Genomic DNA, 26,942 nt, shown 5'->3' with positions numbered 1-26,942 from the left:
AAAGTGGATAACCTCACATTTATCCACATTAAATTGCGTCGGCCATGAATTTGCACTCACCTAACCTATCCAAGTCACCCTGCATCCTCTTAGCATCCTCCTCACAGCTAACACTGCCGCCCAGCTTCGTGTCATCCGCAAACTTGGAGATGCTGCATTTAATTCCCTCATCTAAGTCATTAATATATATTGTAAACAACTGGGGTCCTAGCACCAAGCCTTGCGGTACCCCACTAGTCACTGCCTGCCATTCTGAAAAGGTCCCATTTATTCCCACTCTTTGCTTCATGTCTGCCAAACAATTCTCTATCCACATCAATACTTTACCCCCAATACCGTGTGCTTTAAGTTTGCACTCTAATCTCCTGTGTGGGACCTTGTCAAAAGCCTTTTGAAAATCCAAATATACCACATCCACTGGTTTTCCCCTATCCACTCTACTAGTTACATTCTCAAAAAATTCTATGAGATTTGTCAGACATGATTTTCCTTTCACAAATCCATGCTGACTTTGTCCGATGATTTCACCGCTTTCCAAATGTGTTGTTATCACATCTTTGATAACTGACTCTAGCATTTTCCCCACCACCGATGCTAGGCTAACGGGTCTATAATTCCCCAGTTTCTCTCTCTCTCCTTTTTTAAAAGGTGGGGTTACATTAACCACCCTCCAATCCTCAGGAACTAGTCCAGAACCTAAAAAGTTTTGAAAAATTATCACTAATGCATCCACTATTTCTTGGGCTACTTCCTTAAGCACTCTGGGATGCAGACCATCTGGCCCTGGGGATTTATCTGCCTTTAATCCCTTCAATTTACCTAACACCACTTCCCTACTAACATGTATTTCCCTCAGTTCCTCCATCTCACTAGACCCTCTATCCCCTACTATTTCCGGAAGATTATTTATGTTCTCCTTAGTGAAGACAGAACCAAAGTAGTTATTCAATTGGTCTGCCATGTCCTTGTTCCCCATAATCAATTTACCTGTTTCTGTCTGTAGGGGACCTACATTTGTCTTAACCAATCTTTTTCTTTTCACATATCTATAAAAGCATTTACAGTCAGTTTTTATGTTCCTGCCAGTTTTCTCTCATAATCTTTTTTCCCTTTCCTAATTAAGCCCTTTGTCCTCCTCTGCTGGACTCTGAATTTCTCCCAGTCCTCAGGTGAGCTGCTTTTTCTGGCTAATTTGTATGCTTCTTCTTTGGAATTGATACTATCCCTAATTTCCCTTGTCAGCCATGGGTGCACTACCTTCCCTGATTTATTCTTTTGCCAAACTGGGATGAACAATTGTTGTAGTTCATCCATGTGATCTTTAAATGCTTGCCATTGCATATCCACCGTCAATCCTTTTAGTATCATTTGCCAGTCTATCTTAGCTAATTCACGTCTCATACCTTCAAAGTTACCCTTCTTTCAAGTTCAGAACCTTTGTTTCTGAATTAACTATGTCCCTCTACATCTTAATAAAGAATTCCACCATATTATGGTCACTCTTACCCAAGGGGCCTCTCACGACAAGATTGCTAATTAACCCTTCCTCATTGCTCAATACTCAGTCTAGCTCTCTAGTTGGTTCCTCAACATGTTGGTTCAAAAAACCATCCCGCATACATTCCAAGAAATCCTCTTCCTCAGCACCCTTACCAATTTGGTGCACCCAATCTATATGTAGATTGAAGTCACCCATTATAACTACTGTTCCTTTATTGCACGCATTTCTAATTTCCTGTTTAATGCCATCCCCAACCTCACTACTGTTAGGTGGCCTGTACACAACTCCCACCAGTGTTTTCTGCCCCTTAGTGTTATGCAGCTCTACCCAAATTGATTCCACATCCTCCCGGCTAATGTCCTTCCTTTCTATTGCGTTAATCTCCTCTCTAACCAGCAATGCTACCTCACATCCTTTTCTTTCATGTCTATCCCTCCTGAATATTGAATATCCCTGAATGTTGAGCTCCCATCCTTGGTCACCCTGGAGCCATGTCTCTAAACTCCAGCAAGGAACTCAGGGTGGATGGTCTGACATTTGCTATTGATCGGCTATCTCCGGTTTTAACTCACACCTACTCCCCAATGCCCAGGAATTCTGCTCATACTTCCTGCTGATTACACCAGCTACACTTCAATCACCAGGCCCCCAGTTTCTCTTTGGCTTTCCCCTGCTTTAATCCATGGTCACACACTCTACCCCATCGGGTTTTGTTCACCCTTCCTGCAGGCCACACTGATTGCACTTCAATTATCAAGCCCCATCACCCCACCCACTCCCTCCCACCACCCCCCCCACCCCCATCCAAGTTCCCATGCTCCCTGTACAATCACCAGGTTTAGTTTCTTGTGCTTCCTTTCTTATCGGGTTATTTGGAAAATGTACTGTCTACTGTATAACATCAAGAAGAAGTGATTTGGAAGTGTGTTGGAGTATTAATGGAATTACTTCTGTTAGTTTAGAAAATCTGCTTGTTTAGTACCATCAAAGTCCTCAAAGTGGCAGATTAACTGGGTTTTACTGTATTTCCTCCACTAAAAGTCTTTTAGTGGATGAAATCTGTGCCTTTATGTAGTCTGAACTGTGTGTTGCACCAATCTCACCTATACAGTTCATCATTAAAATACTCCCCCGAACAGCCACACAAAGCCCTCTGTTAATGGGTTATCAGAGATAGCCAATAAATGCTGGCTACTCAGGGATGAGTAATAAATGCTGGCCACTCCAGGATGGACGATAAATGCTGTCTTGCTAGTGATGTCCAGATCATGAAACATGAGTGCATGAGTATTAAGAGTGTTGATGAGAGCATTGCATCCCTCCCCACCCCCCATGGCCAGTGGGCACTGCTGCACTCTGAGAGGAGAGATGTAGCATTAGGGTCTCTCATTCTTCCAAGGGAAGGACACATAGTTCCATCATGATTGCACAAAGATAGATGTTCTCAGATGTTCTTAGGGGGAACTAGCGAGGTAGATTCAGATTTGGCTCGGTGATAGGGTAATGGTTCAATTTCAATTCTTCGACTGGAGACCTGTAGTGGGTGGGGATGGGGGCTGGGGTAGTGCACAGAGGTCAGTGTTGAGATCTCTGTTATTCATTATTTATGGAAATGATTTGGATATGAGTGCACACGGCATAAACAGCAAGATTGCTAATGATAGTAAATGTTGTTCGTAGTGAAACAGGTTACAATGAATTACAAAGAGATCTCAGTCAGTTCGGGAGGTGGGCCGAGGATTGGAGTGTGGCTGAAATACTCAGTGCCACACTGAGTCCATATGGACTGGTGAAGGAAGTGCAGCTTTGGTGGGAAGTGTTACCTGATATCGGGATAATTGGCCACCAAGCCAGAGACCTCCAGGCTGAGCAGGGAGCTGTCCGTCAGCTTGATGAATTCCGAGATGGAGGAAATCACGTTGGTGAGCCGATCAGCATCTCCCAGTCCCTGTAGTGGGCAGAAGCAAAGGGGAGGTGTCAGCAAGGTTCACCCTGTTAATCCCTGCCTTTCCTTACCATCTCAGCACCTTTGCCCAGTAAGTCTCAAATTTAACATCTAGATCAGTATTTGAGTACCATTACACTGGAAATGAGATCTTTGGAGCAAATGTCCAATGAAGGCATGGTGTCGCTGCTCAGTGTGAGTGATAACGTGGCAGTACTTCAGTAAGGAAGAGTTTTGGGTGCAAACTTCTCTCCCTGTTCCTTCATACCACCACCCATACCAACTCACAATTAATAGTTATCACTGCTACAGAAACTAACTGGCCATTTCCTTCCTTGCTGAGTTCATCACAAAAATAAGACACTTATTGCCTGTAAAGTGCTTTTAGGGTGTCTAGCAGTTTAGAAGGACCTGTATAAATGCAAGGCTTTCTTTCTTTGGAAGCAGAAAAACTCTCCCTCGAGTGTCTGTGCACTGAGTGTACATGGTACAGTATGTGGTACCCTTCATACCATGATGGTGTCACTTGTTACAGCTACCTAGTGATAGAGGGACCAGAAACAGCGTGAGAGGGCATGCTGGAATTCGTGCTAGGTTATAGGCTAACCCCAGTGGGCCGGCTGTCCCGTCACCGCTCTCTAGTGTCGCTCCCAGGAAACAAACTGGATTATCTTTGTCTGCAACTGACAAATTGCTATGAGCTTATTCTTACAGAAATATGTCTCCAGGACAACATCCCATGCACCATCAAATTGTGCTGATATTGTTGTGTGATCGTATGTGCTGTGATTTGCACTTTGGTCCCAGAGGAACATTGATTCATTTAACTGTATACCTGTGTAGGGTTGAATGATGATAAATTTGAACTTGAACTTAAAATGGAGAATTACAGTGGTTACTGTCTCACAAGTCCCTCTCCTCCAACAGTATGGCTGGAAACAATACTGAAGTGAATCCAAATAGTTATGTTTGGTATGGGGAGGGGGGGTCTCACCAAAGATTCAACTCCAGTCCACAGAAAGCAAAGGCTTTGAGAAGCTGAAAGCAGCTGTGAGATCTTACCTAGACACACAAAACAGGGATTAACGTAATAGATAGATGATTTAAATTATTTGTTTGTGGAACTTAATGTTACAGGGATACACTGTTAAAGAAATGAAAAATAGGTAAAAAAACAGAACTTGACAAATTGGTGTTCCTCCTCCTTTCCTTTCTTCCATGGTCCACTGTCCTCTCCCATCAGGTTCTTTTTTCTTCAGCCTTTACCTCTTCCACCTATCGCAGAAGTTCTCAAGCTTTTTGGGTTACCACCCCTTGGCTCCCAGACTACATCCCCAGTATCCACTTCCCTTTCCGGCCATTGCATAAAAACAATAAAGAATTTTGGTTTACAATACACAGTGAAAGAAATAGGAACTGTAAATTCAAAGCAGTGACAAATAGTTGCAAAAACATTCAAATTTAGTTAAAGCTACAAATAATATTATTTCTTTATTTAATTACTGTAAAACAAATTTTCATCAACAATTTTTAAGTGTATATTTGTAGTCCAGCTATTCAGTACTTCACTGCTTTTTCACCCTTCAATGAGATGGATAGGTTTGGTGCAGTGATATCAGCTTCTCAACATGAGCACAACTGCAAGCCCCCGGGGTTTAGATGTTCTAACTCTCTGGAATATGGATAGCTGGCCTTTAAAGATTCAAGCCCACCCTGCTAATTGGCAGCCATGCTTTGTTGCCAGGATTTTAATATTTAAATAGCATCTGAACTGAGGTTCAGCGCTCAATCATGAGCTCTACTTGAATTATCAGAATCAGAATCAGGTCTATTATCACCGGCACGTGAGGTGAAATTTGTTAACTTAGCAGCAGCGGTTCAATGCAATACATAATCTAGCAAAGAAACCAATTAATAATAATAAATAAATAATAATAATAAATAAACAAATCAATTACAGTATATGTATATTGAATAGATTTTAAAAATGTGCAACAACAGAAAAACTGCATATTTAAAAAAAAAAGTGAGGCAGTGTCCAAAGATTCAATGTCCTTTTAGGAATTGGATGGCAGAGGGGAAGAAGCTGTTCCTGAATTGCTGAGTTTGTGCCTTCAGGCTTCTGTACCTCCTGCCTGATGGTAACAGTGAGAAATGGGCATGCCCTGGGTGCTGGAGGTCCTTAATAATGGACGCTGCCTTTCTGAGACACTGCTCCCCGAAGACGTCCTGGGTACTTTGTAGGCTAGTGCCCAAGATGGAGCTGACTAGATTTACAACCTTCTGCAGCTTCTTTCGGTTCTGTGCAGTAGCCCCTCCATTCTAGACAGTGATGCAGCCTGTCAGAATGCTTTCCACGGTACAACTATAGAAGTTTTTGAGTGTCTAATGTCTAGTTTAGTACTCTGTTCTTATTTCAGTCTTGTATCGTGTCTCAATTCTACTCCAGCACTTGGGTCCTAACCACCCTCGTCTAGATCTCTCATCACAGTACGATTGAGCCTAACATGGATCGGGTGGGGTTTTAGAGCTTCCTGTCAGCTATGGGTAGCCATAGTGAGAAAATTTCTAGACAGAGCTGGGAGATACATGACCTCCAGGTCACCAGGCATCACAAGCTGGAAACCAGAGTCACTTGGGTGAGGCTGTCCATCATTCTGCAGAGTCAGTCCATCTTCCAACCCTGGAGAGATTTGATGGTGACTTGGCTCTTATGACGGCTTCCTCACTGAGTGTTCGCCGGTGTTTGAGCTCCGGCCATCCTGGCTCCCTACAGAGTGCTGAAAGATGGCCTTCATGATCTCTCTCCTGACCAGGAGAGCACCGGCATGGGCCAAGGCGCATTGGGAGTGGAGGTTGGAGATTTTCTCAGATTTAGAAGAATTCATGGTCACCATGAAGAAAGTGTTCCATCATCCATCAGGAGCAAACAGAACCTCAGGCCGTCTGAGGAAGGTGTGCCAAGGCAGTTGGTCAGCAGCCGACTAAGCTATTGAGTTTCAGACTTTGGCCGAAGAGAATGGCTGGAAAAGGGAGGTCCTGGCTCGGATCAATTAGTCTATCTGCCTCGATAATTGCCTGGTGTGGGCTACCTCAAAAGGTCGAAGAGGGTGAGGCTGAGCCCAGCCTCAACGTATGGCAGTTCCACTTGCTGACCTGGACAATAACAAGTCCATCTCCTGCTCAGGATCTTGTTGAGCCCATGCAAATCGGCTGCACAAGACTCTCCGCTTATGAGAGGTCCCGGAGTTGAGGTCAAGGTTGCTGCCAATACCACGGGTAAGCAGGTCACCTGTGGGCCAAACGTCCGAAGCTGCAGCTGTCAGGAGAACAGCTTAGATTGTCCAGTGTCAGGAGGACCGTGACGCTAGCTGCCATTCCTCCCAACCCTACTAATTATAGCGTCACACTGAAGGTGCAGATCTCCTGGGGAAGGAACCGGCGAGAGGTGAAGGCCTTTGTGGACTCTGGGGCAGCAAGGAAATTTTCTGGACTTGGGGACTGCCCATCGGCTCAAAATACCCCTCCAGGAGTTGAGCCACCACATGCCTGCAACAGCCCTGGATGGTTGTCCACTTGTTTCAGGGCACATCCTGCAGCAGATATCAGTTTTGCAGATGAGGAAAGAGGAACACGTGGAGGACATTTATTTCTATATCATCGTTTCCCCTCACACACCCCTGGTCATTGGGCACCCTTGGCTGTCCCAGCATAACCCTTCTGTCAGCTGAAAGGAAGGGAGGATCATTGACTGATCCAGTCTCTGCAAGAGTGTATGTTTTCGGCTTGGTGTTCTGTCCTCAGACTCTCCTGAGACCAGTGGCCAACAAGGAGGCACTTTTTTCGGAATAACTTGGAGGCTTCAGGAGACCCAGTCCTGCCTCCAAGGGCAGATAAGCCGGCTCCAGCCAGCAGGACTGTGCAAGTCCTGACCCTGTCTAGTCGAGGGGGGGGGGTGGAGTGTACTTGAACTAGAGAGAGGGGGTCTCTAGTTCAGGAGAAAGCCAAGGAGGTGCCCAAACAGTCTGGAATTCCATCAGCTAAGCCTAGGGGATCCAGTCACCAGGTCTCATCCAAGGGAAAGGCTCTTAAATGTAGACAGTTGGAGCCTAGTCCCAGGAGCACAAACACGATTTATAACACCTCATTGGCATTGTCTGAAGACTTGGATGAGGATTTGGACTCTGATTTGGTCTTTTGTTTCAACTAAAGACTCTAGTGAACCTATGGAGGAAACTCGAGTCTGCCGAATCACCCCTGCTACCTAAGGGGCCTCAGGAATCATCCTTGGAGGGAGGTTTGGGGTAGTTGAAACACCCAAGTGGGTTGAAATCCCTTCCGTCTACAAGGATTTGGAAGAGGTCTTCAGCAAGAGAAAAGCCTTGACTCTTCCACTGCTCCGACCCTATGATTGTGCTCTCGATCTACTGCTTGGTACTTGTCCTCTGCGGGGTCGATTACACGCGCTCTCAGGCCTGGAGAGAAACGCTCTGGAGACGCACATAAAGGAGGCTCTTGCCAAGGGGCTCATTTGGCCCTCCACCTCACCAGCCAGCGCAGGCTTCTTCCTCGTACAGAAATAGGATGGGAGCCTGCAGCCATGCATCAATTACAGAGGGCTGAATCGCATAGCAGCTAAAAAATCATTACTCCTTTCCACTCATGAACACTGCCTTCGAGGTTCTTCGAGGAGTAAGAGTATTCTGGAACCTAGACTTGTGAAGTGTGTACAATTTATTTTGCATAAAGGAGGGTGATGAGTGGAAGACTGCATTAGACAGACTGACGGGGCACTATGAATATCTGGTCATGTCCTTCGACCTTGTGAACGCGCAAGCGGTTTTCCAGACCTTTATAAACAACGTGCTCTGGGATGCTTTCCATAAATACGCCTTTGTCTTCTTGGATGATATCTTAATCTTCTTGAAGCCCGTGGATGAGAGTGTCGCTCATGTCAGACATATCAAAAAGAGGCTTCTAGATGATGAACTTTATGTCGAGCTGTGTTGGATCGCGGTCCTCAATTTGCGTCAGATTTATGGAGGGTGATCTGTACACTGATTGGGGCAACAGCAAGTCTTTCCTCTGGATTTCACCTGAAGTCCAATGGCCAGATGGAATGGGTGAACCAGGATATGGAATGAACCATCAAGTACCTGGCTTCAAAAAATCCAGATGAGTGATGCAACTATTTGATGTGGGCAGAGGTCACTCATAACACTTTGCAGCATTCTGCAGATGGGTTTTACAGGTTTGAATGCCAATTTTAATATTCTCTGCCGCTCTTTCCTGAGCAGTAGGCTGAGGTTGGGGTCCCTGCGGCCGAAGATCTCGTCCGATGCTACAAGGTAAAACGGACTAGGGCAAGGGAGATTTTGTTGGTCTCTACCCAAAGGCTGAAATAAAGGCTAACCACAGGAGTAGAGACCAACATTACAGCCTGGGCATCAGGTCTGGCTATCTATTCAGGATTTTCCTCTCCAGGTGGAGTCCAGGAAGTTGGCACCCAAGTTCATTGGATCCTTCAAGGTTCTCAAGAAAGCAAACCCAGTGGCTTATACCTTGCAGCTCCCCAAGATCCTCAAGATCAATTCCACTTTCCACAGTTCTAAATTAAAACCTGTGAACACCAGTCCTTTAGCCCGCCACAATCAATCCCGCTGTCACCCAGATTTGTCAATGGGGAACAGGTCTTCACCATAAAAAGAATTATGGGCTCATGAACTGTGCGGGGTGTTTGGCAGTTCCTCATGGACTGGAAAGGATTTGGACCTAAGGAACAGGGCTGAGCTTCTGAAACAGGCATCTTGGATCCAGCTCTTATCCTTGACTATCAACATTGTCTCTCCGAGGTTCAGTCCTCAATCATCAGCTCTACTTCGATTATCGTCTGGTGTCTAGTTTAGTAACACACAAAAAATGCTGGAGGAACTCAGCAGACCAGATAGCATCTGTGGAAAACAGTCGACTGGCTACTTGGATTTCCAGCATCTGTGGATTTTCTCTTATTTGTGATTGGTCTAGTTTAGCCAATTGGTCCTGTTCTCATTCTTCTCAGTTGCCTCCAACCTCTTTCGAAGAAACATATTGATGCAGTTATAAAGAAGGCAAGACAGCGAATATACTTTATTAGGACTTTGAAGAGATTTGGTATGTAAACAAAAACATTCAAGAGCTTCTATAGATGTACTGTGGAGAGCATTCTGACAGGCTGCATCACTGTCTGGTGTGGGGGCTACTGCACAGGACTGAAAGAAGCTGCAGAGGGTCATGAATTTAGTCGGTTCCATCTTGGGTACAAGTCTACAAAGTACCCAGGACATCTTCAAGGAGTAGTGTCTCAGAAAAGCAGCGTCCATTATTAAGGACCCCCAGCACCCAGGGCATGCCCTTTTCTCATCAGAGAGAAGGTACAGAAGCCTGAAGGCACACACTCAGTGATTCAGGAGCAGCTTCTTCCCCTCTGCCATCCGATTCCTAAATGGACATTGAACCCATCAGCACTACCTCACTTTTTCAATATATATTATTTATGATTTTGCACGGTTTTTAACCTTCAATATACATAAACTGCAATTTATTTATTTTCCCCCTTCTATATGTATTGCATTGAACTGCTGCTGCTAAGTTAACAAAGTTCATGATACATGCCGGTAATAATAAACCTGATTCTGATTCTGATGTGCAATGTGCAATTTATAGTAATTTGTAATAAATACTGTAGTATGTACAACAGGGCAGTCAATATAGCATAGAAATACAATTGTATCTGCATGAATTAATCAGTCTGATGGTGGGATGTTGGAAATGCATGGTCATGCACTTTGGTAGCAGAAATAAATGTGCAGACTATTTTCTAAACGGGGAGAAAATCCAGGAATCTGAGATGCAGAGGGACTTGGGAGTCCTTATGCAGAACACCCTGAAGGTTAATTTGCAGGTTGAGTCGGTGGTAAGGAAGGTAAGTGCCATGTTAGCACTCATTTCAAGAGATCTAGAATACAAGACCTCTGCAAGGGACTGGCAGCTGATGGTGGACCTCGAATGGCAGCTGAAGTTCCCCAACCATATTGCAGCCACCACCCTGCGACCAGACATTGTCCTAGTGTCTGAGTCTACTAAGCAAGTGGTGCTGCTGGAGCTGACAGTCCCATGGGAAGATAGCTTGGAAGAGGCTTTTGAAAGGAAGCTCTCCGAGTACACAGGACTGGTCAGCAATTGTCAGCAGGCTGGATGGAGAGCGAGGTGTCTCCCAGTGGAGGTTGGTTGTAGGGGATTCGCAGCCCGTTCCTTAGTTAGAGCCTTCAGCATTTTGGGCATCGAGGGAGAGAGGAAGAGGAGAGCCATCCGCAGTACCGCCGATGCAGCAGAGAGGGCCTCAAGATGGCTGTGGCTCAAAAGAGGGGAGCCATGGAGTCATAAGTAGCTAGCCATCTGGACACAAGGTGGGGTCTGATCAGCCCCAGCTGGGTCACCTGGAGGAGGTTGTATGATGTTGAAAGACCCGAAACACCTGATAATTCCAGGAACATCACTGAAGATGTGTCCAGAAGCATCAATAGATGTATGTACACAGCGTGAATTAATCAGTCTGATGGCCTGGTGGAATGTTGGAAATGCATGGTCATGCACTTTGGTAGTAGAAATAAATGTGCAGACTATTTTCTAAGTGGGGAGAAAATCCAGGAATCTGAGATGCAGAGGGACTTGGGAGTCCTTATGCAGAACACCCTGAAGGTCTAGAATACAAGAGCAGGGATGTTATGCTGAGGCTTTCTAAGGCATTGGCGAGGCCTCAACTTGAGTATTGTGAACAGTTTTGGGCCCCTCATCTTAGAAAAGTGCTGGCATTGGAGAAGGTCCAGAGGAGGTTCACAAGGATGATTCCAGGAATGAAAGGGTTATCATACGAGAAACATTTGAAGGCTCTGGGTCTGTACTCACTGGAATTCAGAACAATGAAGGGCGAGTCTCATTGAAACCTTTCGAATGTTGAACGGCCTAGACAGAATAGATGTGGAAAGGATGTTTCCCATGGTGGGAGAACCCAGGACACGAGGACAGAGCCTCAGGATAGAGGGGGACCCTTTCAAAACAGAAATGTGGAGGAATTTCTTTAGCCAAAGGGTGGTGAATGTGTGGAATTTGTTGCCACATGCAGCCGTGGAGGCCAGCTCGTCGGGTATATTTAAGGCAGAGATTGATAGGTTCTTGATTGGACATGGCATCAAAGGTTATGGGGAAAAGGCCAGGAACTGGGCTTGAGGAAGATATAGAAAAAAGTATCAGCCATGATTGAATGGCGGAGCAGAATCGATGGGCCAGATGGCCTAGTTCTGCTGCTATGTCTTAAGGTCTTATTGTCCTGGCTTTTATGCTGCGGTACCATTTCCCGGATGGTAACAGCTGGAGCAGTTTGTGGCTGGGGTGACTCAGCTCCCCAATGATCCTTCGAGCCCTTTTTATACACCTGGCTCTGTAAATGTCCTGAATAGAGGGAAGTTCACATCCACAGATGTGCTGGGCTGTCCGCACCACTCTCTGCACAGTCCTGCGATTGAGGGAAGTACAGTTCCCATACCAGGCAGTGATACAGCAAGTCAGGACACTCTCAATTGTGCCCCTGTAGAATGTCCTTAGGATTTGGGAAGTCATGCCAAATTTCTTCAACCGTATGAGGTGAAAGAGGTGCTGTCGTGTTTTTTTCACCACACGGCTGGTATGTCAGACATCCCACCCTGCAAAAATTCATTTCAGGGAGGTAGCACCATCAATTTGCGGGCGACTTCTGGGAGAGGTGGGATGTCTGCAGCCGGCCAGCTGGTTTAAATAACGTTAGCTATGCTAATGAACGAATGATACCTGTTAAACTCACCTCAACATGTCTTTCACAGTCTTAACCCGCCATGGGCAATAGAAGAGTCACTGTTGCAAACAGTGCAGCGAGCAACACTGTCATTATTTTCGACCCCTATTAGGCAGGGGTACACTTTAGTGTAGTCTGGGGTGACGTACGTTTTTTTTTTTTTGGAACACTCTGCCATGGTGCGCTGTCGCTCGTGCGCTCTCTCTCTCTCGTGGTCGCTCGCGCGCTCTCAAGCGCTCTCGCTTGCTTTCTCTCTTGCTCTCTCGCACTCCCTGTCGCTCTCTCGCTCGCGTGCTCTCGCTTGCTTTCTCTCTCGCTCGCTTGCTTGCTCTCGCTCTCTCTCGCGCGCACGCTCTCTCGCTCTCTCGTGGTCGCTCTCGCGCTCTCTTTTGCTTTCTCTCGCTCGCTCTCAAAAAAATTGATTTCCATGATATTGTATATAATTTGCGGGCATCAGGGAGCCACTATTCATATGCGGGAGACTCCTGGAACTTCCGGGAGAGGTGGGATGTCTGGTATGTACGGCCACTTGAGATCCTTGGTGATGTGTATGCCGAGGAACTTAAAGCTGTTCACCCTCTCAACCCCCAGATCCATTGATGTCAATAGGGGTTAGCCTGTCTCCATTCCTCCTGTAGTCCACAACCAACACATTTGTTTTTGCGACATTGAGGGAGAGGTTGTTTTGTGACTGTAGTGGACAATATGGGCTTGGTGAGGTCTGGGAATTCACCCAACAGTCGAGTAAACTCATATGTGGTGGTTCATGCGCTTGACAGGGTTGCTGTGGGGAACTTACTGGGGGAGCAGGGTAACTACCCAAAATCCTTGACATCCACAAGCTGGCAGTTATTAAGATCAACCAATGGTCCCTTGAGCACACAGGAAATCCACACCGAGGAGAGGTCTAGCCACTTCAGCCAGGACAAAGTCACATATGTAACGTTGTCCTTTGAAGTAAAGCATCACCTGTTGTGTCCCATAAGTCTGGATCTTGCTGCCATTGGTGGCCTCCTGCGAGGTTTCGTCCCTCTTTGCCTTCTCATCAGCAGTAGACGACCCTGGCAGCTGAAACCTCTGATGTCCCAATGCGCTGGCAGTGTTGAAGCAGCAAGGCAGTCAGCACTCCCTAGTGTTTGTACTAAAGCAAGCATGTAAAAACACAGGCCCGGCTCTTTTCCATCCGTTTTGCAGGCACGGGCATCCTTATGTTGGGGGCCTTGCTGACTGGGCTTATTGGGGTAGAGGAAGGAGGAGGAATGATGTACCGCAGCCTAGCTGAGTGTAGACTATCAGTCATCTTAGCAAGCTCCCTGTAGTCATTCATGGGTGCATTAGCGAATGCTATGCAAACTTGACCAGGCATTTGTTGCATGAAGAGTTCTTTAAAAAATAAAACAAGAATGGTGATTTCCCAGGAGAGACAGCATGAGGTCCATTAGCTCCAAAGGCTTACTTTTGCTGAGACCAGGTAAGGTAAGGTAAGCAACTGTTTGGCATGCTCAGACACTGATAGTCCAAAAGTCTATAAAAGGTGAGTTTTGAGGGATCAGTATTTATCCCAAGGAGGTGTTCTAGCAGACTCAACACTTGCAGCTGAGGAATTGTTGAATGATGCTACCACGTAGTAGAGTTTGGTGCTGTTGGTGGAAATTTCTCAAAGTGCGAATTTGGCCTCATCTTGTACAAACCAAGTGATGGCATTTTGCTCCCAAAACTCCATCAGTTTCAAAGTGACAAAGTCGCCAACAGATTCAATAACTGTGGAATTGTCCTAGAGCATTGGGGTCACCAATGTAGGTTTTCAGAAATAAAACCAAGTAAGGTGTTTTATGTTTAATGAAACCCATAGCACATTTTATTGAACTCCTAAATCTGAACACAAAATGTGCTAAAAAATCCTTATGTAACAAAATCATCAAATCAGATCAGTTTGTTAAAGAGGAACCCTAACTCAATGTCGGTGGTTGTGAATTATGTACATTTCTCCCAATTACGTTACCCTACAGACCAGCATGTTCTCTGTAGAAGGAATTGCAAATTCAAACCCAATAGAATGCACACAAAATTGATCAAAAAGAAAATTTACAAGTATGTAATAAAATGGGAAATTTACAAGGACGTTGCTGGAAGCTGAGGATCTGAATTATAGGGAAAGGTTGAACAGGTTAGGACTGTATTCCCTGGAGTGCAGGGGAATGAGGGGAGATTTAATAGAGGTATACAAAATTATGTGAGATATAAATGTGGTGAATGCATGCAGGTTTATTCCTCTCAGGTTGGGTGAGACTAAAACTAGTGGTTATAGTTGGGTGAAAGGTGAAACATTTAAGAATAATTTGAGGTGAAACATCTTCACAGAGGGTGGTGGAGTGTGGAGATAGTAGACGTGTGTTCAATTGTAACATTTAAGAGAAGCTTGAATGAAAGGGTTTCAGAGGGATATGGTCCAGGTGCAAGTAGATGGGACTAGGCAGAAGATCAGGTCAGCATGGACTAGATAGGCAGAAGATCAGGTCAGCATCTACATGAAACACTGTCATAGGAAAGCAGCATCCATCATCAGAGATCCTCACCAATCCTCTTTTCTCGCTGCCATCAGGTGGAAGGACAAGAGCCTCAGGACTCACACCACCAGGTTCAAGAACAGTTACTACCCCTTAACCATCAGGCTCTTGAATAAAAGGAGATAACTACACTCACTTGCCTAGCCATTGAGATGTTCCCACCACCAATCATCTCATTTTAAGGATTCTTTATGTTGTTATCTCATGTTCTTGTGATATATTGCTGTTTATCTATATTTACATTTTTACAGTTTGTTATCTTCTGCACTTTGTTTGATCTTTTATAGTTAAGAGTATGCACACAGAAAATCAATCTCAGGGTTGGGTATGGTGACATGTATGTACTTTGATAATGAATTTACTCTACCTTGAACTTTAGTACTCAATGACCCTAAAGGTTGCTGGCTAATAGGCAGTGGCAACATTTTAATGATTCCATAGACAGGAATAGTCTCCATACTGAATGAAAGGGTGGAATGCCAAAGGAGCAGCGCACAGGTAAATGGGTTACCATCAGGCGAGGGAAGGGGAAAGGGCAGGCAGAACAGGGTTCCCCTGTGGCCATTCCCCTCAACAACAAGTATACCAATTTGGATACTGTTGGGGGGGATGACCTACCTGGGACAAGCTGCGGCAGCCGGATCTCTGGCACTGCAGTGCAGAAGGGAGGGTGGAAGAAGAGGAGAGTGGTAGTGATAGGGGACTCGATAGTTAGAGGTACAGAAAGGAGATTCTGTGGTCGTGACAGTGACTCCCACATGGTATGTTCCCTCCCGGGTGCCAGGGTCAGGGATGTCTCTGACCATGTGCACAGCATTCTGAAGTAGGAGGGTGACCAGCCAGATGTCATGGTACACATTGGTACCAATGACGTAGGAAGAAAGAATGAGGAGGTCCTGAAGGGTGAACATAGAGAGCTTGGTAGGAAGTTAAAAAGCAGGAGCTCGAGGGTGGTAGTCTCAGGATTGCTACCTGTGTTACGTGCCACTGAGGGTAAGAATAGGATGCTCTGGAGGGTGAACACGTGGCTGGGGAACTGGTGTAGGGGGCAGGGTTTCAGATTTCAGGATCATTGGGACCTCTTCTGGGGCAGGTGGGACCTGTACAAGAGAGATAGGTTACACCTGAACTACAAGGGGACCAATATCCTTGCAGGCAGGTTTGTTAGTGCTTTTGGGGAGGGTTTAAACTAGATTTTCAGGGGGATGGGAACCAGAGTGCCAGAGCAGATAGTGGAGCGGGGTTGAAAATAAATGATGTTAAAAGTTCATGCAAAGTCACAAGTAGAAGGGTTGTGTGTGGTGGTAATAATCTTCTGAGGTGTGTCTATTTCAATGCAAGGAGTATTGTGGGGAAGGCTGACGAGCTGAGGGCGTGGATTGACACATGGAATTACGATATTATAGCCATTAGTGAAACTTGGCTGCAGGAGGGGCAGGACTGGCAGCTTAATGTTCCAGGGTTCCGATGTTTCAGACGTGATAGAGGCAGAGGAATGAAGAGTGGGCGGGGGGGGGGGGTGGCGTGGCATTGCTAGTCAGGGAAAATGTTACTGCAGTGCTCAGGTAGGACAGATTAGAGGGCTTGTCTACCGAGGCCATATGGGTGGAGCTGAGAAGCAGGAAAGGTATGACCACATTAATGGGGTTGTATTATAGACCACCCAACAGTCAGCGAGAATTGGAGGAGCAAATCTGCAGAGAGATAGCAGACAAATGCAAGAAACATAAAGTTGTGATAGTAGGGATTTTAATTTTCCACGTATTGATTGGGATTCCCATACTGTTAAAGGTCTAGACGGATTAGAGTTTGTAAAATGTGTTCAGGAAAGTTTTCTAGATCAATATATAGAGGTTCCAAAACGAGAGATTGCAATATTAGATCTCTTATTAGGAAATGAGTTAGGACAGGTGACGTAAGTGTGTGCAGGGGAACACTTTGGTTCCAGTGATCATAACACCATTAGATTCAACTTGATCATGGATACAGATAGATCTGGTCCTTGGGTTGAGATTCTAAACTGGAGAAAAGCCAAATTTGAAGAAATGAGAAGGATCTAAAAAGCGTGGATTGGGACAGGTTGTTCTCTGGCAAGGATGTGATTGGTAAGTGGGAGACCTTCAAAGGAGAAATTTTGAGAGTACAGAGTTTGTATGTTCCTGTCAGAATTAAAGGCAAAGTGAATACGAATAAGGAACCTTGGTTCTCAAGGAATATTAGAACTCTGATAAAGAAGAAGAGAGAGATGTATGACATGTATAGGAAACAGGGAGCAAATGAGGTGCTTGAGGAGTATAAAAAGTGCAAAAAATACTTAAGAAAGAAATCAGGAGGGCTAAAAGAAGACATGAGGTTGCTTTGGCAGTCAAGGTGAAGGATAATCCAAAGAGCTTCTACAGGTATATTAAGATCAAAAGGATAGTAAAGGATAGAATTGGTCCTCTTGAAGATCAGAGTGGTCGGCTATGTATGGAACCAAAAGAAATAGGGGAGATCTTAACCATAGAACCATAGAAACTCAGCACAGAAACAGGCCTTTTGGCCCTTCTTGGCTGTGCCGAACCATTTTCTGCCTAGTCCCACTGACCTGCACACGGACCATATCCCTCCATACACCTCCCATCCATGTATCTGTCCAATTTATTCTTAAACGTTAAAAAAGAACCCACATTTACCACCTCGTCTGGCAGCTCATTCCATACTCCCACCACTCTCTGTGTGAAGAAGCCCCCCCTAATGTTCCCTTTAAACTTCCCCCCCTCACCCTTAACCCATGTCCTCTGGTTTTTTTCTCCCCTTGCCTGAGTGGAAAAAGCCTGCTTGCATACCCATCATAATTCTGTATACCTCTATCAAATCTCCCCTCATTCTTCTACGCTCCAGGGAATGAAGTCCTAACCTATTCAACCTTTCTCTGTAACTGAGTTTCTTAAGTCCCGGCAACATCCTTGTAAACCTTCTCTGCACTCTTTCAACCTTAGTTATATCCTTCCTGTAATTTGGTGACCAAAACTGAACATAATACTCCAGATTTGGCGATATCCTTGCAGGGAGTTTTTTGCCTCCGTATCTACTAAGGAAACTGGCATGGAGTCAATGGAAATAAGGCAAACAATTAGTGATGTCATGGAATCTATACAGATTGAGGAGGAGGAGGTGCTTGCTATCTTGAGGCAAGTCAGAGTAAATAAATCCCCAGGACCTGACAGGGTATTCCCCGGGACCTTGAAGGAGACTAAGTGTTGAAATTGCAGGGGCCCTGGCAGATATATTTAAAACGTCGGTATCTACAGGTGAGGTGCCAGAGGATTGGAGGATAGCTCATGTTGTTCCGTTATTTAAAAAAGGCTCTAAAAGTAATCCAGGAAATTATAGGCCGGTAAATTTGACGTTGGTAGCAGGTAAATTATTGGAAGGAGTACTGAGAGGTAGAGTCTACAAGTATTTGAATAGACTGGGACTTATTAGGGAGAGTCAACATGGCTTTCTGCGTGGTAGATCATGTTGAACCAATCTATTAGAGTTTTTCGAGGAGGTTACCAGGAAAGTGGATGAAGGGAAGGCAGTGGACTTCAGTAAGGCCTTTGACAAGGTCCCGCATGGGAGGTTAGTTAGGAAGATTCAGTCGTTAAGTATACATGGAGAGGTAGTAAATTGGATTAGACATTGGCTCAATGGAGGAAGCCAGAGAATGGTAGTGGAGGATTGCTTCTCTGAGTGGAGGCCTGTAGATAGTGGTCTGCCACAGGGATCAGTGCTGGGTCCATTGTTATTTGTCATCTATATCAATGATCTGGATGATAATGTGGTAAATTGGATCAGCAAATTTGCTGATGATACAAAGATTGGATGTGTAGTGGACAGTGAGGAAGGTTTTCAAAGCTTGCAGAGGGATTTGGACCAGCTGGGAAAATGAGCTGAAAAATGGCAGATGGAGTTTAAGACAGACAAGTGTGAGGTATTGCACCTTGGAAGGACAAACCAAGGTAGAACATACAAGGTAAATGGTAGGGCACTGAGGAGTGCAGTGGAACAGAGGGATCTGGGAATACAGATACAAAATTCCCTAAAAGTGGCGTCACAGGTAGATAGGGTCGTAAAGAGAGCTTTTGGTACATTGGCCTTTATAAATCGAAGTATTGAGTACAGGAGCTGGAATGTTATGGTGAGGCATTGGTGAGGCCGAATTTGGAGTATTGTGTACAGTTTTGGTCACCAAGTTACAGGAAGGATATTAATAATGTTGAAATAGTGCAGAGAAGGTTTACAAGGATGTTGCTGGGACCTGAGTTACAGAGAAAGCTGAATAGGTTAGGACTTTATTCCCTGGAGCGTAGAAGGATGAGGGGAGATTTGATAGAGGTATATAAAATGATGATGGGTATAGATAGAGTGAATGCAAGCAGGCTTTTTCCACTGAGGCAAGGGGAGAAAAAAACCAGAGGACATGGGTTAAGGGTGAAGGGGGGAAAGTTTAAAGGGAACATTGGGGGGGGACTCCTTCACACAGAGAGTGGTGGGAGTGTGGAATGAGCTGCCAGATGAAGTGGTAAATGCGAGCACACTTTTAACATTTTAAGAAAAACTTGGACAGATACATGGATGAGAGGTGTGTTAGAGTGAGTTTTTTGTGTAGATGATTTGTTTACACTTAAATGACTTTGGTCACCAGACTTCTATTTGACAAAGTATTGTGGATTGAGTCCACCACAATGGGCTTCCTAAAAAGGTGTGAATACCAGATGCTTCTGGCGCTGTAATTTGACCTAATGCTGTAGTTTCGAAGACAGTATTATCTATACATTATAAATATCAATTGTCTTTTATATTAGCACATAAAATGCCAAGTAAATCCTAAATGCTGTGGATACCAACTCAGACACGTTGGCGTCGGAAGGAAAGGGTGGTGTGATATTTTGTATGTAGCGTCAAAAGGATGCATTGTCTGTAACTTTTTAAGTAGGGATTGCCTTTATGTTTAGCATATAAATATCAAGCCCACATTGAGCTAGCAGACCTTTCTGCGGAAAGCGTCTCCGTCCATAAGATGCCTGCTGTACCTTGTTGTGTCGAAGAAAGAAGCTGCTTTGTGACTCTGTCTCTCCGGTAATTTCATCCATGCTACAACAAGGTGTATGGAGGGATATGGTCCAGGTACAGGCCAGTGGGACTAGGCAGAAAAATGGTTCAGCACAGCCAAGAAGGGCCAAAAGGCCTGTTTCTGTGCTGTAATGTTCTATGATTCTATGGTTTGGAAGGTACAGTGGAGTCATAGAGTGGTACAGTACAGAAATGAGTCCTTTAGATAGATAGATAGATTGACATACTTTATTAATCCCGAGGGAAATTGACTTTGGCCTGCAATGTCCATCTGCATTCATCTTCACCTGCATAAGGTCCAATTGCTCTCTTTGCCTTTGTGACTCAAGTATTTGTATAGATGTTTATTAATTGTTCCAACTCATATTGGTTAGTCTAGGTAGGGAGAGCAGATTTCCTTCCATGGAGGGCATTAGTAAACCGAATGGATCTTAAAACAATAATTGATGTTTTAGTAGTTGTGGGGCCTCTCAAAGTGCTCTCAAATATCACTCAAAGTGGAGTGATATTTGGAAACTTGACTTTTTGAAGCATATCACACATGAACTGTGTGCAAAAGCTCTGCAAGAAAATCCTTCATGACCCGCTACAGGCCTGCTATGTATGTTTTATGAGAGTGCAGATGAATGAGAGTGAAAACGATCAAACCTCAAGGAGATCAGAGTTCTTATTGACGTGTTTGTTGCTGTTAAAATGAATACCTCTATATATAAAATGCAGTGAGCACATGTTGTTGTAACCGGGCAAAACAGAACATAAGATTTTTGCGCACACTGGTCATTGCAAATGAGAGAGAACACTGGAGAGATTGGACCATAGGAGAAAGGGAAAGATGGGGGGACCCAGGGGGAAGTGAAAGACAGGTGAGAAGAGGTAAAATGTCAGAGTGGGGAATAGAAGAAGAGCAAAGGGGATAGAAGAAGAAGAGCGAAGGGGGGACACATTTTTTTTACAGAAGGGGAAATTGATATTCATGCCACCAATTTGGAGGCTACCAAGATGGAATATAAGGTGTTGCTCCTCCACCTTCAGGGTGGCCTCATCATGACACAAGAGTAAACATACGGCTGGTTACTAGCCTAGCAGTGGCTTCTTAAAACTCCAGGATGGAAGCCTGCCATTGTACTCATCAGGTAAAAGTGGAACTGCACACATCGAAATTTGGTGCTAACGCTTGACACTGCAAAAGGGCTTACCTCGCTCAATGTATACACAGCACATGTGAAGTAGAGACAGTGGGAGAAAAGTAGATACATACTATAAGAATAATAGAAACTTTGGATCGGGGAGCATTCTTTCTTGGATGAGCGACTCCCCAATTGACATCAGCTTGTAATAACAAGAGAGTCTGTTCTGAACATAAACCCTGGACTCGGTGTGAATTCTTTCCATCTACATTTACCCTGGCAAACTAATGGTTGGGGACTGAGCATCAACAGTTATTCCTTAAGCACGTGACTAACTCTCCAACCCACATAAATATGCAACAAATAGCACAAAAGCTGAATGAAGGACAACACAGGTCAGTGCTTTGCAATTTATTAAATGTTATGACTGTAGCTCACTCACCAGATTACAGAAGAGTTCTTGCAGCTGTGTGGCATCGTGAAACATTCTGTGCGACATCTTCTCCCGTTCAGTGGGATTCTTGCAGACAATCTTCTTCAGCAACAGCCTGCGTAAGTATTCAACGACCACCATACGAAGGCCCTCGACCAGCATGAACTGTGGGGTCAGCACAGCATGGAGACTTCATCATGACACCCGGGAATATGCGGTGGCTATAAATGGGCAGCTTTGCCACTGCTTTCGCTTTCCATTATAGCTCTGCTTCTTAGTGAATCACACTCCTCTCTTACCCTCAGTCAGGAATCATCAATTCCCAATGAATTAGAGCACCCCATTGTGTGGATGCATGGCTCAGTCACCCCTGGGGTCACTGTCCACTTACATTGCTTCTCACAACTCCAACATTATTTGTCTACGTTCTCACCCTCTGACTTCTCCCAGTCACCCAGTGACCTTGCCTACAGCTTATCTCCAAGGTCACCCTATCAGAGATTTCCCCCACTCCCCCAACTTCTTCTGTCTCCTTCCCAGCTCCGATAAAAGTTCTTCAGTCTTGCAGACATCAACAAAGTCATGAGGAGGATAAATAAGGTGGTGGTCACAGTCCTCTTTCCATGGTAGGGGAGTCAGGTTTAGAGTGGGAGGGGAAGGCTTTAAACAGGACCTGAGGGGAATCCACTTCACACAGAGGGTGCTGGATGTTTGGAAAAAATAACCAGGAGGAAGTGGTAGAGGTGAGGTGCTAATACACAATGTGACAAGACACTTGGACAGGTACACAGATAAGAAAGGCGCAGAGGGAAATGGGTCAAATAGCGGCAAATGGGACCTGCTCAAACACACATATTGGTTGGCATGGACAGTTGGGCTGAAAAGCCAGTTTCCATGCTGTATGACCTGAGACATTAACTCCGCTTCTCTTCCCACAGACACTACCTGACTGGTGGGTATCCCCAGTACTTTCTGTTTTTAATCTTAGCTTGTTGTCAGCTGGCTGAAACAACAGCATGAGAATGGGGATGATGGGCATTAGTGTCTGGGCTCTATTGTCACTTGGCCTCATTGTCTCTAGGTCCCAGTGAGACCCTCATAAACCTACTGCAGCGGCATCATAACTTGCCTTTCACATTCTCACACACTTGCATTGCGAATCCCCCTGAATCATAAAGATTGAAAGGAAATTAAAGTAGAATGCTCATGACCTTCTACAGATGCTCAGTAGAGAGCATCCTAACATGCTGCCTCACTGTACAGTACAGAAGCTGCACAGCAGCGGGCAGGAAAGCTCTACAATGAGCAGTCAAAACTGCCCAATGCATCACCAGCAGCAGCCTGCCCACCATCAAGGACATATATACAGAAAGGTGCTGGACAAAGGATATCATGAAGGAGCCCACCCACCCTGCTCATCCCCAATTTACATTAGGAAGGGGACTATGTAGCATCCATGCCAGGACCACCGGACTCAAAAACAGTTACTTTCCCTAAGCAGTAAGGCAGAACAACACCTCCACCCACTAACGCAGTCCTCCACCACTACTTTGTCATTTCCAGTCAGTCACCTTAGGTACAGACACTCCTGTACCTACAGTCACTAAATGTATATACAATCAATCCATGTATATAAGGTATCTTATGGATTTATATTTATTGTGTTTTTTAATTGTGTTCTTTATCTCATTGTGTTTCTTTTGTGCTTCATCAGATCCGGAGTAATAATTATTTTGTTCTCCTTTATACTTGTGTACTGGAAATGACATTAAACAATCTCAAATATACAAGAGCTACTGATGATCATGGGCTTCCTCCTCACCATTTTACATCCTTAGTAAAATCAAAATGGGGATGGAGATAAAATAATAATTAAAAGAACAGCAGAAAATCTGAAATAAGGATAGGAAATGCTGGAAATGCTACACCAGCAGATTGGTGTATCTGTGGAAAGAGAAACAGTTAAATGTTTCAAGTCAAAATAAAATAAACAAATTGAACCTTAGTGTAGTGGTTACATAATGCAATTACAGCACCAGTGGCCCAGGTTCATTTCCCACTGCTGTCTGTAAGGAGTTTGTACGTTCTCCCCGTGACTGCCTGGGGTTCCTCCAGATGCTCTGGTTTCCTCGCACTTTCTAAAGGTGTTTGGGTTTGTAGGTTAATTGGTCACATGGGTGTAACTGGACAGCATGGGCTCATTGGACCAGAAGGACCTGCATCTCTAAATAAGTAAACAAAGGAAGTTGCTATTGGTTCATAGTTGGATTACCCAAGCATCCTGCTTTCTGTCCCTTTACAGCGGGTCATTAAACTTCTTGCTGGGTCACATTAGAGATGGGCAGAAGGCAGACACTGAGTGAATGGCAGAGCTCAATTCTCACCTGGAAGATGGGCTCCCTGATGCGGATGAAATAACTGTAGTATGTGTCCAAAATACTGCAGGCGGAGTCAATGAACTCGGAACCAGAGAGCCAGGACCCAGACATCAATGTAAGGAAATGAGGCTAAAAAGAGTGTTCCCAGTGAGTTTAACACCCAACAACCAATGCCAAAATACACTTTAAATAACAAGATTCAAGACTACACAATGGACATGAAAGACCTTTGATCAGATAAATGGGATATTCCCCCATTTTTAACCACCCTAGTCTCTATCCAAATTTGCGTAAGGCTGATAAAGCATGGGTTGGTTATACAGTACTCCACTAGTTACTGAAGTTCATAGGCCATTTTCAGAGGGGAAACAATAGTTTGCCAACTTGCTATGGGACAGGACTCATGTTGGTGAGGCCTAATTGGGAGCATTGTGTGGAGTTCTGTCCACCTGCCTACAGGAAAATTATTGAAAAGATTGAAAGAGCACAGAGAAAATTTACAAGGATGTTGCCAGGACTTGAGAACCTGAGTTACAGGGAAAGGTTGAGTAGGTTAGGACTTTATTCCCTGGAGCGTAGGAGAATGAAAGTGCGGTTTGATAGAGGTATTCAAAATTATGAGGGGTATACAGTAAACGAAAGCAGTCTTTTTCCACTGTGGTTGTGTGAGTCTAGAACTAAAGGTCGTAGGTTAAGGGTGAAAGGTGAAATACTTAATGAGAACATGAGAGGGAACTTCTTCGCTCAGAGGGTGGTGTGGGTGTGGAATGAGCTGCCAGTGGAAGTCGTGGCTGTGGGCTTGATATCAATATTTAAGATTTGGATAGGTACATGGATAGGAGGAATATGGAGGGCTATGGTCCAGGAGTGGATTGATGGGACTTGGTATAGCATGGACCAGATAGGCTGAAGGGCCAGTTTCTGTGCTGCAGTGCTCTGTGATTCAATCTGAATAAGATCAAAAGTTTCCTTCCCCAAAGTAAATAGGTTTTTGATGCCAGAATTGTAAACTCTGTACAGAATTGTAAATCCTAAATTGCCTGATTGGAACCCACAACTTGCTGCTTTGGGTGCCTGAAGTGATCCAGTATTAACACTTCCAATCCCTGCTTATTAAACTGGTGATCCCACCCACTCCAGTCCTTCACTGAGTGAGCAACGCTCAGTTGAGTACCTGCAGCTCCAGGAGCATTTCATCTATCAGTAGCCTGCAGCTCTTCTTCATGGCTCGATCCACAGCCGTGTCAACGGTGTGAGCAGCTTTCAAGCAGCAGTCATTGTGGGATCCTCCATCGCTTTGCTGCTGTAGCCACTGAACTGATTTCCTGAAACACAAGGGGGACAACGTCACTCAACCCATGCCCAAATGAAACAACCTGGTTCCTCCTCCTCCCAACCACTTTTCTTGTTCATCCAGCCAATAGGAACTTCGGAGCAGTTTCAGTTCTCCCCTTCTGCCAAGATCCTTGTTTCTATGGACCCTTATCAATATCACCCCGGCTCAAATCCCAAGCTCTGGTCGATTGTCCTTCACTGGTCGGAGGACTGAGTTCAAGAGCCGTGAGCTGTATAAAGCCCTGGTTAGACCACACTTAGCACAACGTTGCGAAATAAAAGGCCTGTAGAGTGTTCTATGTTCTAAGTGCTGGATACTCTCGGATCAAGGCTGGGAAGAGGGTGAAATCTAATAGTGCACACACGCAAACGTGGACCCAGACACCAGCTTCCATTGTTCATTCATCCTGCACTCTGCATCACAAGAAATGCTCACCACATTCCCTTCTCCCAGTGATCTGATGTACAGACAGTAACTGAGAAATCTCCTCGTACCTGAATGCGATACAGTTGTTGACGGCAGCCAGGAGGTTCAGCATGTAATGCTTAGGCTGGGTATCCTTACTCCGTTCCCTCCCATAGCTGATGACAGTCTCGCGGAACCTAAAATATACATCAGGTCCGTAAAGTACAATGGATCAGGATGGGGGGTATCTACATTTACAAAGAGCACTACCATAGGAAAGCAGCATCCATCATCAAGGACACCCAGCATTCAGGCCATGCCTTCTTCTCTCTACCACCATTATGTAGGAGCTACAGGAGCCTGATGTCCCACACTGCCAAGTTCAGAAACGATTATTACCCTACAACCATTTGGCTCCTGAACTGGTGTGGATAACTTCACTCACCTCAACTCTGAACTGATTCCACAACCTACAGATCCACTTTCAAGTTCTCATTATTATTTATTTCATTTTTCCAATTTCTCTTCCTTTGCATATTGGTTGTTTGTCAGTACAATACAATAGAATTTTTAAAAATCTGTACATAAGCAAAGAACAGATTTTTATAAATTCTATTGTATTTCTTTATCTTCCTGTAAATGCCTGCAAGAATGAATCTCGCGGAGGTATATGTTGACACGTATCTATTTTGACAATAAATTTAACTTGACAGAATACACTCCATAGTTTTCTCATCACTGTGCGAGTTGGCAGCAGCAGAGAAGATGTGACTCCTTCCTCCATTGACTTTATGGAAGTTACCTGTACAGGAAGGACTCGAGCTCCTGCAAAGCCATCACGATCACTTGGTCTCTTAGGTGGTCACCAATCATCGTCGCCACCTGGACGTTCTCTTCCAGCATCTGGATGGGAGAGGAAAAAGTTTGATGCTCAGGGCAAGAATGCATAGGGTACATTCCACATCCCTCATGAGCTGTGTCAGCATCCCTGTGTGACCACCGGCCTCAAGGCCTGCTGGCTGCTGCAGACTGTGAGCAATGGCAAAACTTCAGGGCTCACCCGCAGAGCAGCCGAGCAGCACAGCCAGTAGAATCACTGCTTGGCGGCTTTGGCGATGCGGGTTCGATCCTGACCTTGGGTGCCATCAGTGTGGATTTAGACCATATGACATAGGAGCAGTATTCGGCCATTCAGCCTATCGAGTCTGCTCTACCATTCAATCAAGTTTGCAAGTTCTGAGGGTCTCTGCGGGTGCTCTAGTGCCACAAGTGGACACGGAACTG

The 26,942-nt window shown here is 44.9% G+C and overlaps 1 protein-coding gene across 1 annotated transcript in view; it reads right to left on the bottom strand.

Moving 5' to 3' along the window:
* Nucleotides 1–26,942, bottom strand: part of exoc3l1 (exocyst complex component 3-like 1) — a 109,120-nt gene that overhangs the window by 9,583 nt on the left and 72,595 nt on the right. Inside the window, exons 7-12 of the mRNA XM_063066663.1 lie at nt 26,461–26,561; nt 25,748–25,855; nt 25,092–25,242; nt 23,924–24,046; nt 21,549–21,704; nt 3,325–3,449 (exon numbers count right to left, since the gene is read on the bottom strand). Coding sequence (XP_062922733.1) covers nt 3,325–3,449; nt 21,549–21,704; nt 23,924–24,046; nt 25,092–25,242; nt 25,748–25,855; nt 26,461–26,561 — 764 coding nt within the window. The remainder of the gene's footprint in view (nt 1–3,324; nt 3,450–21,548; nt 21,705–23,923; nt 24,047–25,091; nt 25,243–25,747; nt 25,856–26,460; nt 26,562–26,942) is intronic.

This window comes from Mobula hypostoma, chromosome 14 (assembly GCF_963921235.1).
Source record: "Mobula hypostoma chromosome 14, sMobHyp1.1, whole genome shotgun sequence".
NCBI classification, from domain to species: Eukaryota; Metazoa; Chordata; class Chondrichthyes; order Myliobatiformes; family Myliobatidae; genus Mobula; species Mobula hypostoma.
The sequence above is the reverse complement of the archived record's forward strand: the minus strand, read 5'-3'. Positions and strand labels throughout refer to the sequence as shown.